The following is an 18,822-nucleotide window of genomic DNA, read 5'->3' as shown; positions in this document are numbered from 1 at the left end:
GAAAGTGTATACCAGATTTCCATGAGGATATCTATTTGACATCCTCACCAAAAATCAGAAATGAAATGGTTTTGGTGTAAACACTAACTAACAATTTTGACTTCTGAATCACCCGTAAAGCGACGTTACTTATCACCTCTAAAACTGCGTTTTTACAGCGTTAAGTTGCCACCTTAAGAGCAAGACTCAGCTTCCAAGCTGGATTAGGTCTTAGGGCAGTAGTTCTTGCAATTTTGGAGGTCCAGATCAATATCCTAAACTGAAAACCATGCAACATGCACATTGGTACAAATCAGAGTCCCATTGAATTGAATAACCATATTTACACTGAATATACTGGCGCTGTCTGAGAGAGAGGATGAAAGACTCAACAGAAGGGAGTTGAATTTGTTTCAAGAGAAATGTCAGCTGTTCATGCCAGACACCTTGTACTTCTTCCTTGGACTTTTCCTGTAAGCTTCTTCTGAGCACATTCAACCCTCTGTTCTTCTCCATCTGAGATTAAAAGCAGAAGTTCTTCACGCATTAAACATGATACTTTAAATTGAAAACCTTTCAAAGTAGGTCAAAATAAGATGTTCTGACCTAAGAAGAATCTTGGCATTTGCCATCTACAATATTCCCTGGCAAAAGATGCGACTATTCTGGTTCTGAATAAAGTAACAGATGCAAAGAATCAGCAATCTACGTCTCCTGAATCCTGACACAATTAATATGAACAAACTAAGACTAACTTAGCCCAACTAACAGGAACTTTTTCACATGCCCGGACCATGCCAAACTTTGTATGGCACAAATACAGGAAAAGAAAAAATCTGCATATCACTTGAATACAACACAGCCAGGAAGTTATTGGCTATTGTCAGGTTTTAAACATTAAACTTTAGGCGTTGGTTTTTCCTTTACTTCAGTAAACAAAAATATTCCACCTCCTACCAGTATTAGCGACTCACAGAAAGTCACGTTTTCTGTCACATAGAGAAAGAAAAGCACTGTGACATTTGTATGACTTACCAAAGATTGAAAACTGAATAGATCAACACCTTACTAGTGAAAAAAAAAACCATGCTCATCTAAACTCTGGACTCTGGACAAATCTTGTTCCATAATTTAATTTCTGCAGAGGGATAAAGACAATGGCACTAGTTCAGGTGCGCACATATGATGGAGGAAGAATACACTTTAATACAGGGCAAACGTTTTGACCAGTACATCTGTCTCAAATTATAGGTGAATTGACTCACAGAGATAAAGGACTTTTACAGGCAAAACTACAAGAAAGCCAGTCCAAGGCAGTAGAAGTAGTCTACTTACTGAGAATCTCAGGGAGTTGCAGTGCCAATCCAACAAAAGCTTCAGGAATTCCTGGTCTATGTAATAACCTTCACAAAGAGAGCTTGAACATCAGTATTTAGTACTCTATATCTAAGTAGAAGAAATACAAGGAATGAAAACAATCAACAAAATCTTGTTCCAACAAAGTGCTAGAGCAGAGCCCTTTGATTTGTATGTTTCGAAATTGCTTGATTTTGGCGACATATAGTAATAAAGTGCCAGTCCACTAATTCTGAATGGAAAGTTCTTCAGGAATGCTTATAAAGTGTAAGATGCATAATAATTTTGTGGCAGAAGCTTCGTACCTTATTACCTCTTGTTATGATTCAAAGCTCAGGACTAATTCAGCTCCTTTACCTCAGTCTCTTTGAAAGCAAACGTAGCCCTCCTTCTGCTTATTGGGCATAAAATAGTCATTACACAGTCAAAAGTGAAAATACAACTCAAGTTCTGAATTAAGGAAAGATTATGTTTATTGATTCTGTGGGGACATCTTCTCAGTGCGTAGCACCGAAGGTTAAACAGTTAGTAGGATAGCCATCAAAGCCTCAAGGGAATATGTCATCCAAGCATCAAGGAAAGTATGAAGTTGGAAGCTGGGCAAGGCAAGGAACTTCAGTGAGACAAGTAGATTTTAAGAAGAAAGTGCCAAAAAATTGAATCATGGGAATGATTATGGATTTATAACTGTGAAAATATTGAAAAAACAGAAATGCAGTCGACCTGGCAAATGTCTTTGGAGTTGGAAATTTATGTAATTGCACACTTATCAAATTGACATTGAAGAGAAGTTTCATTATCATGAGATTCAACCCAAGGCATTCATGGGAATATATATAAATGCTTAAAACAAACAAATTCAAGGTCAAGGGACCAGCAAAAGATTCCCAAGTTAAATCATGAGATGGCAGTAGAAGGAACAGTAACAGTTTGACAAACAGTGTAGTCAAAACAACAAATTGTTGCATTCATTTTTTGGAAGACAAAAATTTTATCATATTCAAAGGAGCACTAAACCTGGTGTGGTAACCTCTGAATGATGAGGGTTCAGCCTGGCAAGTTTTGGACTTAGGAAAGGCAGAATTAACTGGAAGAAAAATCAGATTTCCATAATTCTAATTGTAGATCTTTGACCCCAACCAGAAACAGGGAAATACTCCCCCCAAAAAAAAAAAATGTTGGCCTGAACAACCGCTCTTCCCTTGGTATCATCAGCAAGGCTATCCGTTTCAAATAATCTACTCCTCTGTATCTTTTAATCATAAAGAACAAAAAGTAAAATCCCAAGCAAAACCAGAACAAAAACAAGAGTCGAATCTAACATTAAACATGATAAAAAAATGTTTTTTTATTGCAAATTTGATATTCGGAAATAAATTCAAGGTAGATACTTGGAGACATAAAGTCACATCATGGTTGGATATGAAGAAGTCTAGAGATAAATATTAGGAATATGGGCTATCTTGGGCCACTCTTCGCCAGTTCCTCTGGTGCATCTCTCCTTCAAATGGGGACATCTATTGATTCTCAAAGTGTGTAAATCTGCAAGACATTCCATCGCTGTTGAAGGTAAGTACTTCAGGTTCTTGCATGCAAAAAGCTCCAACGTTTGGAGAGATTGTAATTTCCCCAGCCACTCTGGAAGAGCCTCCAACCCATCAAACCTGATTATTGTTAAATTAGTCAACTTGGAGAGGTACTGCATTTGCTCAGGCAGAGATTTGATCATTGGCCACCCGTACAATTGAAGGGACCTTAAAGAGGCACAATGTTCTTTTATTCCATCAACAGATCCCGAGAAGGTGTCGGGCAAAGGAAAATAATCAATGTTCTCGGAGAAGCCACCAAGGTGCAAGGTCGTGAGGCTTGTCAATTCATAGATGTCCTGTGGCCATGTGGCAGGGTCGGAATAAATGTCTAGGAACTCGAGGGATCGAAATTTCCCAACATTTTTTAACGATAAATTCAACGACTCGCAACTTTCAATTTGCAGTTTACGCAGGGATTGGAGGTTTTGAGTGGCTGGAATAGCTTCAAGATTGGGGCAATTGCTTATGCATAGATTCTCAAGAGATAGAATGCCATCTTGCCATGTGGAATCCTCCCATAGATGGGTCAAATTAGGGCAACCGATCATCTCCAGCTCCTGAAGAGTTGCAAGGCTATTCAGATTTGGTAAACTTGTCAAACTATGGCAACAAGAAATTTCCAATCTCCGAAGACAGGTAAGATTGCTCGTATCCTCTGGTACACTTTCCAACTTTGGAAGCCAATGCAGACGCAGTTTCTCTAGTTTAGGGAACCTCTTGGTTGGAGGGAGATCTTCAAGCTCATCCAAATGCTCCAATTGAAGCTGCACTAGATTATGCAATGACAGTAGATTTTGTCGAACCATCCACTGAGGGAATCTTGACCCTTGGAAACCAACAATCTTTAGACTTCTCAAATTGCTATGAGGTTTGAGACCCTCGAGCACATCTTTATCATTGCTATTCTTGTTTGGACCTTCCCAGTAGAGTTCCAAACTTTGGACTCGAAACTTCCTTGACAAATTTGCCTTCAAAGCAGATTCATAGCTGTTCACGTTTTCAAGGCCATAGATTGTTAATTTACCTCCAAGATTGTCCAAGTATTCCAACTCTTCAATTTGACATCCCTTTTCTTGGCTCACCGAAAAGAAAGGCAATGTTTGAAGATTAGTCAAATGCCCTATCCTTGGAAGCAAAAGATTCTGTGGAGGACTACGACGATATTGCTGAATGTAAAAGTGCCTCAAGTTAATGAGTTTGCCGAACCCCTCTGGAAGCATTACCAGATCAAAGACCCTTAATGTCTGCAAATTGTAGAGCTTTGTAAAGGACTGCGGCAGAAATCTGATTCTGGTTCTTGAGATGTCAAGATACCTTAAATGTTTCAATCTATCAGCAGTCTTCGGTAAGTTCTTGACAGCCTGGTCTTCAACTATCAAGACACGAAGACCTGTGAAGTTTGTGAAGACATCTTCAAGGTCTACACAGCCCCCTACAACACAAAATGTTCGCAAATTGTTGAGACGTCGATCAGGAATCTTGCACAGCGTCCATGTAGCTGAATTATTAAATGACAAATGTACAGCCTCAGCATCATCATTTATACTCATGTCCGCTGTAGAATTACTTTCGAGCCCATCGAAAACAGAGGAAAAATTATGTGACACATATAACGAAAGGTCATGCACAATATTATGCATCCCACAATGTGTGATATTATCATAGTCATCCTCTTGAGTGTCTTGCAACAGAGAACTGTGTAGCAATATATTGATATAGCTGCTACCAACGTCCTCCAATGTCAAATTTTTTTCATTAGGAGAACTAATGAGTCCTAGTGCCATCCAAATTTGTTTCAGCTTCTCCTTTTCTATGAGGGTGTCCTTGGGAAATATGGAACAGCATGCAAAACATTTTTTCAACCACGGTGATGGTAAATTATAATAACTGAGCCGCAATACAGAAAGGACTCCATTTTTATACCAACTACCGTTCCCATACGGATGACCTGCAGATCGAAAATTCCAAATTTCACTTTCTTCAATCCTGGACCACTCAGATTGATCTTTCTGGGGATACATCCAACCGGCTATTTTTGTTATAGCTAATGGAAGACCCCCACACTTTTTAACCATCCTTCGACCAATGTCTACCAATTCCGGATACTTTCCTGCACTCCCATGTCTAAATGCTATTTTCTCAAACAACTCCCAGCTGAGGTCCTCTGGGAGAGGCTGTAGCACGTAGGGACAAACATGAGATGTTCGCATCATTGCAGCAACTCTATGACTGCGTGTAGTTATCAGTATCTTGCTCCCTCCACCAGACATTGCATATAGCAAACAACTCTTCAATTCATACAATTTTTCTTCACTCTCGGTCCAGACATCATCGAGCACAAGGAAACTTCTTCTCCTGGGAATGATTTCTCGAAGCCTCGACACTGGTGATTCTTTACTAGTTGTCTCAACGCGGGCTTCCCCTAGAGATTGCAGTATGTCATTCAAGACTCTGTTCACTTCAAATTTCTCAGATACGTGTACCCACATTCTCTTGTAAAAGCAATACTCTACCCGGGGATGGTCGTACACTAGCCGAGCAAGGGTCGTCTTACCAACACCACCCATTCCCACTATGCTAATGACCTCTAAGTCGTCTACAGAGTCGTCCAACATGCTTGTCAGCACAGAGATATCATTCTCCCTTCGTACAATTGCTTGGTCATCCAGAAAGGAAGCCATGGAGCGTGTTTCTTCCAGCTGAGTAGGCCTGCTCATCAAATCCACTCTAGTAGCCCGGATACCTGAGAATTCTTCATATGCCACCTCTAAAGATAATATAGTATTTTTTATCATACGAGCCATCTTTCCACGATATGAAAAGGGAAAGAAGCTGAGCACCTTATTATCCGAATCGTGGATCTCACTCTGTTGGCGAAGACATTCAATTATCGAGGAAAAAACAAGTGGAGAAATGGGAGCAACAAAGCCGCTTACCTTGTCGCCCCAATTTCTGATCCCAAACTTTCTGATCCCAAACTTTCGGCGAAGAACTTCATATGCAATCTCGTCCACCAAGGTCTCAGTGTCGGATAATATCTGTTGGAGCATTTTCAGCCAAAGCTCAGTTTGTCTGCTGTGATATCCATCGCTGCTTTGAAGATCAAAGAGAACAGCTTGCAACTTAAGTAGCATAGTTGCCATTTTTTCAAGTTCTTTGTGTAAACCCAGTCTCCGATCGTCAGATATCGGAGGTATCTTGCTCAAGGTTCCAGAAAAAAGCACGATCAAAGTTTCAGCCATTGTCGTTGACCTTTGTGTGTCCGAGGAAAGAAACGCTTGCAGGTGTTGAGGGAATCCGAGGAGTTGTTCAGGCACTAAAAAAGGTCTCTCTACTTATGAGTTATGATCGAGAGCCCTTGATCATTCCAATCTGAAATCCTGACCATTAAGACAATTCACTAGAAGACAACAACGGGTCCCAGACAAGCTGGGAATTTCGTCGGTTGGGGCAAGTGCACCAGTTTGATGCGAATTTCTTGGGAAGTAGGCAGTGCTGGAGCAAGTGGATGGGCCTCACGAGTTCATTTCAAATAAGTTTTGCTCCGGATGTATCATGTAAGTGAGTTGCAATAATAAATTGGCGTTAAATACATGATGGAGATAGGACGGGGATGATCATCAGAAGGACCGTTTTGAACAGTTTACGATCAGAATTTGATTCATAAAAATTATATGGTTTAGATTACTTTTTATATCTCATTTTTAATAATATATGTGGGACTCATAAAAATTTGTTCTAAAATTACACGTTATACAAACAAAGTTACACGGTGTGTAAAATGCATAAAACCAACCGTTCCTGCTCGTGGTACATACATGATACACCCAGGATACATACTAACAAACAAAGACGCATGTTATTTAATTTAAATTTAAATTTAATTTTCAAATTTTATACATGTAACACGCATTCGTATTCATGTACACAAGTTTAATTGAATAAGTTATGAACAGAGTGTGGATTAGTTACAGGGTAATGTAAAATAATTTGAAATGACCATTTTACCTTGAAATGTAATGTAATGGAAGTTGTGAGGCCCCTAACCAACTGAAAGCAACCACGTTTCGGCTAATTTCTTAGATTATACGTAAAAAAAAAAAACAATCCATCAAATGCACCTCTGACATTGGGTGTTTCTTGTTCTATAGCGGCCGTGCTGAATCAGCACGGTCGCATAATAAAAAATTCCACCGTCTGCAAAAAATTCAGTTGCGCAGCAGTGTCAGGTGCGGACGTGCTGACTGGGCACGTCCGCACCTGAGCAAACAGACTGCTGGTCTGCGCAAATGTCAGGCGCGGACGTGCTGACTGGGCACGTCCGCGTCTGAGGAAACAGACTGCGCTTGTCTCTGTGTAACTTGCAGCATTACTTGCGCTGAAAGGTTTCGTAGAGTTATTAATTGATGTCAATTGCGATACCTTTTTTATTTTTATTTTTATCCTATTGTTTGTTTGGTATTTTCCCTTTATCCATCCAAATTCAAAGGCTTAAATTTTTTTTTTGTCAAAAATGACATATCTATTTTATTTTTTACAAGATTACTGGCATAAGATTTTGTTTACACATTTATCCTTTTACTAATCTAGTTTGTACGTAATGGCAATTTAGAAAGACATTATTTGAATTGTCATTTTTAAAATATTTTTATATTTTTTGTGAATATACTTTTTCAATTACCTTTTTACTTTACATATATCATGTCGTTATGATAAATTTATTTTTTCCCAAAAATCCTAGAAAATAGCAACCTAAACGGCTCTTATATATGTTGATTTGATGTTGTCATAGTAAGTCGATTTTGAGACTAGTCATATTATTGGGTCGGATCTTACCCAAATCCAATATAATTGGATTGCATTTTGATTTAATTTCTTAAACTCAGACCCAGATCCCTGTAATTCCATACCAAAATCCAAACCCATGTATATATAATTAAATACTAGTGTGTGTGTGTATCTATACATATATACTAGTAAATATATAAAATAATATTGGACATTGATATAAAACTTTGAAAATAAATAGAAGTAGTTAATTTAGTTCATAATATTGCACTTCACTTCTTGAATATTAATTTTATTATTTGAAAGTAAAAATTGGATGATATTTATATTATTTTTGAACTCTACATGTTTTAATAATTTTTTATTTTAGTATGTTTAGAAAAACATAACGAATATCCGTTGGATATTATAAGGTTTGAGTCTGAATTTGCTTTTTAGACCCATAACAGTTTGGATTTGGGTTTGGATTTAATCAAATTTAATAGATCTAGATTTGGATAAAAGAGATTACACTCAGCTTGTACCTATTAACATGCCTAATCAAAAGAGAGAGTAGTTTCTTCAAAAAAAGAAAAAAGAGAGAGAGAGATAGAGTAGTTAAAAGAGAAGAGTAATTATGGGAGAGTGCCAATTTGTAGTCTGGCGTCTTCAATAAACAATAATAATGTCATACAACGTAAATTAAGTCAACGTAGCTTCCAAGATACTACTTAACCCCCCAAAAAAAAAAAGACTCCTTTTAATACACTCCTAAGTCATGAATGGTAGCATATGTACAAGTATAATCCCTTTACTATTTAGAAGGGAATTATAATCCCGCAGACCGGAAGTCTGTTTCCTCAGGCGCGGACGGATACGGGGCAGCCTGAGCGGTCCTCTCACAAAAAAAAATGAGAGGACTGCAATAGGCCACGTATAATGGGAGCAACAACAAAGGAAAACGACGTTGTTTTAGTAAGTGAGTAGGAAAAAAAATAAAAAAACATCTGAGGGGCTAACGGGCTCCGTTAAAATACCTCAGCTGTTCCGTTCCAAAAATTCCCGCTCAAATTAATGAGGCACGACTCTTCATCTGAAATTTTCAAATGAAATAGAATTTTGGTCTCCCTCCAAAAACATATCTTGTGAACATTCATTCACAATTCCAGAGTATCAGCAAAATAATATCCCTACCCCAAATTGGGAAGTTTTAGATGAGAGGTTTTTGGAGAAAGTGTATAGTGTTGCAGAAGTAACTGTTGCGGGACAAAAATTTTTCATGAAGGCTGCAACAAGACGGAAGTTGGTGAGATCTAAAGCAAAGATAGGCTCAATCGAATTGGACTAAACCCCAAAGGTAAGAATATTGCAAACTCATTGCACTATTTGGCTTGTTTTGCGACAGAAGAGGGATGAATTTACTTGCATGATTTTGTTTGTACAACTCGTTTAAGACAGTGTGACATGAATAATGAAATTGAAATTCTGGCGAAAACTCCTAAACAAGGAAATCATATGGGTAGCATAAATTAGATACATTGAGAGCCAACTTAAAGAACGTATGCACAGGGAACTTATGCATGCCAAGTGTTTGTAAATTTGACTCAATTGATGAATTAAAGTTCTCACCTTTTAAAATCTGGTTGCATAGTATACATATATCTTGGCTAAAAGAGGTTGAATGGGGTGGCTTGCGTAGCAAAAACTATCAGGGTAGTTGATAAGTACATGTCTATCAAAATTTATAACCGCATGGCGAGAAATTTACATAACTTAGTTGTTTCTTTGAATTTGCAATTGGGTGTTGGTTCATCGGTAATGTTGTCTACATGGCACATAATATGATATTAAAATTGCTATACAGATGGTTAGTAATTATGTTGACTTCATCGTAGTGTGTATGTGTTGAAATGGGCCAAACGTGTACATAATTAATGACTTATGTGCAATCTTTTTGTTGATGGAATGAGTAAGTGCAATGGTTCACATTGTGATGACTGATGTACACGTGGTAATTGACAGAAAATGCAGTTGTTGATAGCAACAAGTTGACAGAGGATGGGATTCCTAAAACAGGAATGGGGTTTGATGCAGAAGATGAGGCTTATAAATTTTACAATACATATGGTTTTGTCATGAGTTTCAACATCCAAAAAGACTACTTGAACAAGGACTAGGATGGCTTGACAACATCAAGAAGGTACACTTGTTGTAAGGTATCCCATAATACTTGTGTATGCTTACATGGTCATAAATTATAGAAGTTAGCTTATTGTTTAAATTTGCAATTAATTATTGGCCCTTACATACTATCACGTACATACACATAATGTGAAAATGAATTTGGGTTAATATCAGAAACCTCCCTTGAGGTTTCTTCTAATCACATCTAGCACCCCCATGTTTTTGAAATCACACTTAGCACCCCTGGAATGACAACTTTGGTTTCTTGTCAGCCCCTCTATTTGAAAATGGTAGTAAAAAATGAATTGTAGGAGAGAGACTTTATTTTTGTTCCACTTTTACCCAAAGCCCAAAATGATTAGTGAATTTTAGAAGATAAAAATAGAAATAAATAGGCATATGATATTAATTTAGAAGCTGAGGGTGTAAAAGTGTAATAAAAAGAATGTTATAACTAATTATCAGAGATTTTGGCGATATAGAGATGCATAACTAATTATGGACCTGGGGCCGGAACGGTTGCACTCCGGAAGCTTGTGTGCATTTTGCACACGGTGTAACATCATTTGTACACGTTGTAACACTAGAATAACAGTGAGTAATTATACTACCTTTAACAGCAGTAACCGTCCCTGCCCCTTCTCCACTAATTACATAGTCCATGATACTACATTGGATCAATCTAGTAACATGATACGTAAGCCTTATATTGCAATCCAATTCTGAACAAAAACACCATCTACAACTAGTTGTTTAGATGGTGAGGATTGCAATGCACAAAACTATACACAAGTAGTTCTAAGATTAGTCAAACAGCACCATAAGTGGCAGGAAATATAAATCAGATGCACATTGCACCACTTATCAAAAAATTGTCCACAAAAGCTAACATTGCTTCAGTATTGCTGGGAGCTAAGAAGACTAGTACCTAAACTACTTCAGATACCACAAGCAAGGATTGCGGGGAACCTTTAGCACTCTCAAAACATCATAGAGAAACTGCTGGTTATAGTGTTAGAGGCCACTATTGCTGCAGTATTAATGCTAACAGAAGCTTCGGCTTGAGATCCACCATTTAGAGTAGCTTGAGCATTTGGTACAAAGGGAATTATACCTTGCTTGTTTACAGCAGCATTGGTTTTCATTGAAGACCTTCCTCTCTGCATCAGAAAAGAACAAATTTAAACTTTTTTGCTGCAAAACTTTAAATTACTCCAATAGTGCACTAGTTCTGAATTTTGCAGCAGCAATGTATGACATTATAATGCTTACCCTCTTAGTAGAAGTGCTTGTGCTAGCCTGCAAATTAACTTGCACATTGACAACTGCATCTTGTTGGCGAAAACTTGGATTACTCCCCTGACTTGAAACAACCACTGGCACATTTCCTTGTACCTGATCCTAGATCACAGAAGACATGATAAACAAGTTAATAATATGTGCAACGTATATACTTTGGTACATGATCAGATGATCAGATTGAACTTAGTTACCCAAAGCACAGCCCCTGCCAATCCCGTGTTAGCTATGCCTCTACCAGGCTTTCCTCTCCTTAGAGCACCCTGCATTGTAACAACTTCAAAATTGAGCATATAATTATCTAGCTCCTACAAGTTAGCTAATATTTTGTGATTATCAGGACAAATTTGGTCCCTTTTACATGTATACATAGTCAAGTAACTAACACCTAACGTGATGTATATTTTTGTAAACTGATTGTACCTCATAAATTATCCTGTGTAAAGTACTCACAGATAAGCAAGAACTACTCATACAAGTAAAATTACATATCTACTATAGGGAGATGCACAAATTGATCAAAGGGCTAAATAACCATTCGAAATTTATGCGTATACATGCACTACCTTTTATAGATATACACAGTCAAGTAACTAACATCTAACATAATGTACATTTTTGTAAACTGATCGTACATCATACATCACCCCTTGTAAAGTACTCATAAATAAGCAAGGACTACTCATACAAGCAAAATTACACATCTACTATAGGGAGATGCATAAATTGATCAAAGGGCTAAATAACCATTCCAAATTATGCGTACCATTACACTACCTTTTATAGATATACATAATCAAGTAACTAAGATCTAACATAGTGTACATATTTGTAAACTGATTGTACCTCATAAATCACCCGTGTAAGGTGTTTATAGGCAAATTGTGCGCCAAAACAATGGCATTTTTGTTATTTTCTGGTTTCCAATAATTTTTCTTATTCATTATTTTTTTCCAGCATTTCCCCGCTTAAAACTTTGCCTGGTGTTGGTGGTTTTTGGGTAATTTCTCACCTTTTGATTAGGACAACCTGTCACATCCTATTGCCAGGGGTGCTAAGTGTGATTTCAAAAACATGGGGGGTACTAGATGTGATTAGAAGAAACCTCAGGGGAGGTTTCTGATATTAACCCAATGAATTTACTATATAGTTGTTCGCTGGTTATATAGAATCGATATAAGCGTACAAATTGGGATCTAATATGTTATACCCTGCATGCAATTGTTAATACATTATATCTTGTTCAATTTATTTTACAGCATACCAAGGATAAATACAGCTTCTTTTCACAAATTAATGGATATCAATCAAAGGTGGTAGAGCAAAGAAGTTAGATTGGATAATTAGATAGTTTTTTTTTTATTTTGCCAAACTCATAACACTCATTAGAATATATTTACACTTAGTTCTTAGTGCATTACCACATGTTCAATCTATTTTATAATGTACTAGGGGAAAGAAAGGTTAAATTGCTAATTTTAGATTTTGTTTATTGATATTGCTAATTTGCAGTTATTTGTCCACATGTATATCGCAACCACATGCATAGTGCAATGGTATGCATACATTTGGAATGATTATTGGTGCTTTAATCCACCTGTGCATCTCTTTGCAGGCTACAGTGGGTGTGTAATTATATTTGTATGACTAATACTAATTTGTCTATAAGCAAATTACATGGGATGATCTATCAGTACAATCAGTTTACAAAAATGTACATCATATTAGATGTTAGTTACTTGACTGTGTATATCTATGAAAGGTAGTGCAATGGTATGCATAACTTTGGAATGGTTATTAGCCATTTGATCAACTTGTGCATCTCTCTACAATTGATGCATAATTTTACTTGTATGAGTAATACTAGTTTGTCTGTGAGTATCTTACACGGGGTGATCTATGAGGTACAATCAGTTTATAAAAATGTACATCATGTTAGGTGTTTGTTACTTGACTATGTATATCTGTAACAGTGAGATTAGATATAGTGCAATAAAAAGTAGCCACCTGAGTTGGAATGTATTTTAGAAACTTTGGTATAATGCTATTAGTATTTTTTTGTGAAGTGTACACGTTGTTAGTAGGTACGGAGTAGTGCTATATGTTATGTATGCTTACATGGTCATAAATTTATAAAAAGTTAGTCTATTATTTAAATTTGTAATTGGTTGTTAACTCTTACACATTGTCACGTACATATACATAATGTAAGAATGAATTTACCATATAATTGTTTGCTGGTTACATAGAGTTCATATAAGCATACAAATTGGGGTTTGATTAGCTATACCGTGTATGTAATTGTTAACACATTATATCTTTTTCTCCTTATTTTGTAGCATGTGAAGGGCAAAGATAGCTTCTTTGACAAATCAATGGATTTCAATCAATGCTGGTGGAGCAAAGAAATTATATTGGATAATTAGATAGTTTCATTATGCTAGACTCATAACACTCACTAGAATGTACTTACATTTAGTTCTTAATGCATTATCACATGTTCAATCTATTTTACAATGTACTAGAGGAAAAAAAGTTAAATTGCTAATTTTAGATTCTATTTATCAGTATTGTACATCTAGTTAGTATTTAAGTAGTATTTGTTGTTAATTTTTTTTATTGTTAGCTCGATTTGTTTTACAATATATCCAAAGTAGTAACTTCGATTCTATGAATTGGTAAAAAAAAATTTCTATTGCTAATTAGTAACATCCCGATGTTGTACCCCATGTTAGTATTTATTGACTTTTTGTTGCTATCATCTTACAAACGGTTTAGTCCATTTTATGATATGTTTTAGGAAATAAAAATTTTTGTTTTACAAATTGGTGAAAACTAGTTACATTTAGTTATTTATAAGTTACATACATGTTGATTAAACACAAATTTAACTAGTCATATACCACTATTATGGAAATAGTAGCTTTAGGTAAAATTTTAGTTGTCAATATATTATAATCTCAAAAAGTAGTAATTGCCCATCAGTAAATTTGTTACACTCAATCATAGTGTCACTCGTTTCTGTTTTTATCAAACCCCAAACTAAAAACCTTAAAAACGTGGTTGGAATATCAATTTTGGCATACTTCTATCATTTAATTGATCTTTGAACAAATATCCTTAAGTTTATTAACTGTGATGCATATAAAAATAAACCAAATGAATACTCTAGTTATAACATTATGGACAACAATTCTAATGGATATATACAATGCTTCAAACAAATCTACAAATTGAACAAAAATCTACGATGATTACAATGATATCTACAAGGATTCTTACCTATCACTACATAACATTTTGTATAAATCGAAATTGAAAATTTACAAATATTGTGCTAACAAAAATCTATAAAAATAAATTAAAAGAGTTATACAATGCTGTTAACTGAGTTTCACTTGCTCCATTTCTTCTTCTCAAGTTGATTTCTTCTTTTTCTTTCTAATTATAAATGGTGGGATTGGTTCTGCAAGGTCAATAGTTCCCACTTTTTATATTTCTTCCTTTTCATTTGGATTCTTTTTTATCCTTTTCCGTGCCATCTTGCCACTGCTCATGCAAATTGTAAAGGCTATTTACTTTGTTCAATACATATCAGTTTGACTATTAGTGATAGATGACTAATTAAATTTTTATTCAATCAGCGTGTATGTAACTTATAAGTAACTAAGGGTCCGTTTGGTTGGATCAAAATGGAAAATATTTTCCTAGGGACAAGGGAAAATATTTTCCATTGAAGTCATTTTCCTGAAAAATCACTTCTTTCTCCATAATTTTCCAGTGTTTGGTTATTAAGTGAAAATATTTTCCAAATTCCTTTTTTCATAATTTTCCAATGTTTGGTTTATCAATGAAAATATTTTCTAATATGTTTGTTGATATGTTGCAAATATTTTTCTACTCTTAAAACTTTCATTTCGTTAGAAGTTAATTTTAGTTTCTATCCATTATAATCATATTATCATTTCTATAAAATATTTATTCATATTACACCATGAATTCTTAAATGGAATTATTAATGATACTAATGAATTGGTTGGGAAAGAAGAGTTAAAAACCAAACAAAAACCTAGCTGAACACTATTCTTTATTGGTATAGTATCATGTCATTATGTTGTTCCTTTGAAAAGGGAGAAGAACCTAAATGCAGAGAATCCTATATTGGAATATAAACCAAGATTTCAGCTCCAGAATCAAAAATCTTATTCATGGTACAGAGTTAGAACCATTGGTACATACAAGCACCCTAATCAAGCCTAGAGTGATTCAAATCCCTGCTTTAAATGTTGTTGGCCTCAGTTGGATCAAAAATCTGGAACAATTCAATACATACAAAGGCAAATATAAGCCAAAATATAAAATATTGCTCAACAAAAAGGAAAATCACATCTCCAAATGGAAAATGGTCCCAAAAATATCAGTTGCCTAGGTAGTAAATCATGGATACAAAAGGAAACATCTATACAACACGTCACCAATGTTCATGTGAACGTTTTACAGGAAAAAATTTAGTGACCAGAGCTTTGAACAAATCCAGTTGGCCTGCACCTACAAATTCCCAAGGCCAAGGCAAGTGGCAAGGTACTCAGTCAGCCCTCCTTTTTTCCACTTGTAGATCACCTCCAAGGTGATGCTGAAACACAACAGGAAAAATAAATATCTTAATACGTGATAGGATCTAGTTCTTTCTTAACTAACTGATGCTTTCTTTTTATTTTAACCTGCCACATGCGTTGATAACTTAGCAATGACACAATGGACATTGTGAATAGCCAGTAAATAAACCCTCAACAAGGATTTATAATGACTTACCTTACTATCTATGTGACATACATATGGGCATGTTGGACAAAAGAATCTGGCAGGGCGGTCCATATGCGGCAATTCATACTGCAATAACATCCCACAAGTCCGGCAAAATTCCATTGCAGTCTCTTTTAGGATAATCCACTATTTATGTATGTCTCTACAAAATTAAAACAAGGGGAAAAAGCATCAGAGTAACATAATATTAGCACACAAACTTAATCTTCACTTGATTGTTTCATTCACAATTTAAAATAAATAAGTAATACATATGCAAGATGCGCAAAAATGAAGCACTAACACAGTGGCCATAAAGAAAGGAAAACAGAAGTATCTAGATGATTAGAAAAGAAAACAAACTCTTTGATTTGACTCAAAATGATGAGCATTTCATTCCTTTCTATTGTTTACCTTTCGACACACACGCTCTCTCCTTTCTCTTCTTTCTTCTCCCTAATCCCAGAAGAGTATATGCGCAACTGAATGAATATTTAAGATACTAGAGAACCTCACCTTGCGAACGTCTTAACAACTTAACCTTTACCCCAATCCCAAAACATAAATCCTAAAATTTAAATTCTCTAGACAAGAAATCCCAACATTCAGTATTCATATCGCTCAGAGAAATCAATAACAGCCATATACATTTAACAACAAATTTCTCAATAGAAAGACAAAATCAAACTCTAAGGACACCAATTGATTGATAATTTACAAAAAAACTACTGAAGTTTCTTAATCTATCAATCAATTGATACAAAAACAATCATGCAAGCTCAAGCCCTTACCTCAATAAGAATCGTCAGAAAATGGGAGTGGAGCAATAAATTTTACCAGAATTCCTAGAGCTTCATATAATTATAGAAAAAGAAAACTGAAAACTAAAGATAAAAGAAACATCTTTAAAAAAAATCCAAATTCCTCTGTGAAACTAGTGCCACAATTCTCAAGAATTATAGCAACAAAATTAAAAAAAAATCGATAGAATCCTAGATTGGAACAACCGATTTTATCAGATTTTTTTGGAAAAAATAAAAAGATATTCAAGACAAAGCCCTAAATAAGAATCTCACCCAAGGCACCTTGCCAGAGTTGGAGATGGCTGCCATCAGAAATGATCATATTGTTGGTGATTTCTGAGTCTCTCCAATCTTCATTGCCCACTCTCTGTATCTTTAGCCGCAAAGTCTTTGTTTGTTTTTGTTAGAATGTGGGTAGGGAGCTCTATTGTGAAGTGCAAGAGCCGCTCGTTTTAATGAAGGAAAATAACTTCAGTAAGTCAAAAGATGAAGTTATTTTCCACCAAGTGAAGTAAAATATATTCCCCGCATAAATCTTTTTCCAAGATAAAATGATTACCAAACACAGGAAAATTTGGAAAACATTTTCAGGAAAACATTTTACATTCAAACAAACACACCCCAAATGTAACTAATTTTCACCAATTTGTGAAATAAAAATCTTTATTTCCTTAAACATATCGTAAAATAGGCTAAACATACCTAATGTCTTTGCTTCACCAGTATTGATTGATATCCATTAATTTGTCAAAAGACGCTATCTTTGCCCATGACATGCTGCAAAATAAGGTGAATACGATATAATGTGTTAACAATTATATACAGAGTATAGCTAATCAAACCCCAATTTGTATGCCTATATGAACTCTATGTAACCAATTAACAACTATATATTAAATTCATTCTTACATTATGTGTATGCATGTGACAGTGTGTAAGGGCTAACAACCAATTACAAATTTAAACGATGGACTAACTTCTGTAAATTTATGACCATGTAAGCGTACATAACATATAGCACTACTCCATATCCACTAACAACGTGTACCCTCAACAGAGAAATTTTAATATCAACTATACCAAAGTTTGTATAATACATTCCAACTCATGTAATTACTTTTTTCTGCGTTATATCTAATCTCTCTTTTATATATATACATAGTCAAGTAACTAACACCTAACATGATGTACATTTTTGTAAACTGATTGTATCTCGTAGATCACCTTGTGTAAGATACTCACAGACAAACAAAGAGTATTCATACAAGTAAAATTACACATCTACTATAGGAAGATGTACAAATTGATCAAATGGCTAAATAACTGCTTCAAATTTATGTATACAATTGCACTATCTTTTATAGATATACGCATTGAAGTAACTAACATCTAACATAATGTACATTTTTGTAAACTGATTGTACCTCATAGATCACCCTGTGTAAGGTGTTTATAAGCAAATTAGTATTATTCACCTAGATAAAATTACACGCGCACTGCAGCCTGCAAGGAGATGCACAAGTGGGTCAAAACATCAATAACCATTCCAAATGTATGCATACCATTGCACTATGCATATTGCTGTGATGACTAATTGCAATATGCATGTGAACAAATAACTGTATATTTAACAATTTCTATGCATCGTATTGATGAATAACATATTGTACATTCTGATAAATATGGTGTACATCACACACCTTATCTAGGCTAATAACCATTTCAAAGTTATAGATACCATTGCAGTACCTTTCACAGATATACACAGTCAAGTAACTAATACCTAACATGATGTACATTTTTATAAACTGATTGTACCTTTTAGATTACCCAGTATAAGGTACTTATAGGCAAATTAGTATTACTCATACAAGTAATATTACACATCTACTGCAGCTTGTAAGGAGATGCCTAAGTTGGTCGAAACACCAATAACATTTCCAAAGGTATGCATACCATTGTACTATCTTTTATAGATATATACATTTAAATAACTAATACCTAAGATGATGTACATTTTCGTAAACTAATTGTATTTATAC

At 35.3% G+C, this 18,822-nt stretch overlaps 1 protein-coding gene and 1 long non-coding RNA gene across 8 annotated transcripts; both read right to left on the bottom strand.

The window, feature by feature from the left end:
- Positions 1 to 231: 231 nt before the first annotated feature.
- Positions 232 to 6,475, bottom strand: LOC113736867 (disease resistance protein RGA2-like). Of its 7 annotated transcripts, none has more exons than XM_072083503.1 (5): positions 1,641 to 6,475; positions 1,315 to 1,382; positions 1,015 to 1,117; positions 586 to 650; positions 232 to 495 (listed from the first exon to the last, which is right to left on the bottom strand). In XM_072083503.1, the coding sequence occupies exon 1, from the start codon at positions 6,164 to 6,166 to the stop codon at positions 2,768 to 2,770; it is 3,399 nt and encodes a 1,132-aa protein (XP_071939604.1). In that variant the 5' UTR covers positions 6,167 to 6,475; the 3' UTR covers positions 232 to 495; positions 586 to 650; positions 1,015 to 1,117; positions 1,315 to 1,382; positions 1,641 to 2,767. The 7 variants fall into 7 exon arrangements, with proteins under 7 accessions (XP_071939604.1, XP_071939603.1, XP_071939606.1 ...); XM_072083502.1 differs by lacking the exon at positions 1,015 to 1,117 and having other exon boundaries at positions 1,641 to 1,726; positions 2,353 to 6,475; XM_072083505.1 differs by lacking the exon at positions 1,015 to 1,117 and having other exon boundaries at positions 1,649 to 1,726; positions 2,353 to 6,475.
- Positions 6,476 to 15,353: 8,878 nt separating this feature from the next.
- Positions 15,354 to 17,227, bottom strand: LOC140038740 (uncharacterized). The gene is made up of 3 exons (XR_011842314.1): positions 17,054 to 17,227; positions 15,987 to 16,140; positions 15,354 to 15,807 (listed from the first exon to the last, which is right to left on the bottom strand). It is a non-coding gene; the product is annotated as an uncharacterized lncRNA (long non-coding RNA).
- Between the last annotated feature and the right edge of the window lie 1,595 nt (positions 17,228 to 18,822).

Source organism: Coffea arabica, chromosome 3e, assembly GCF_036785885.1.
Source record: "Coffea arabica cultivar ET-39 chromosome 3e, Coffea Arabica ET-39 HiFi, whole genome shotgun sequence".
Taxonomy (NCBI): Eukaryota; Viridiplantae; Streptophyta; class Magnoliopsida; order Gentianales; family Rubiaceae; genus Coffea; species Coffea arabica.
The sequence above is the reverse complement of the archived record's forward strand: the minus strand, read 5'-3'. Positions and strand labels throughout refer to the sequence as shown.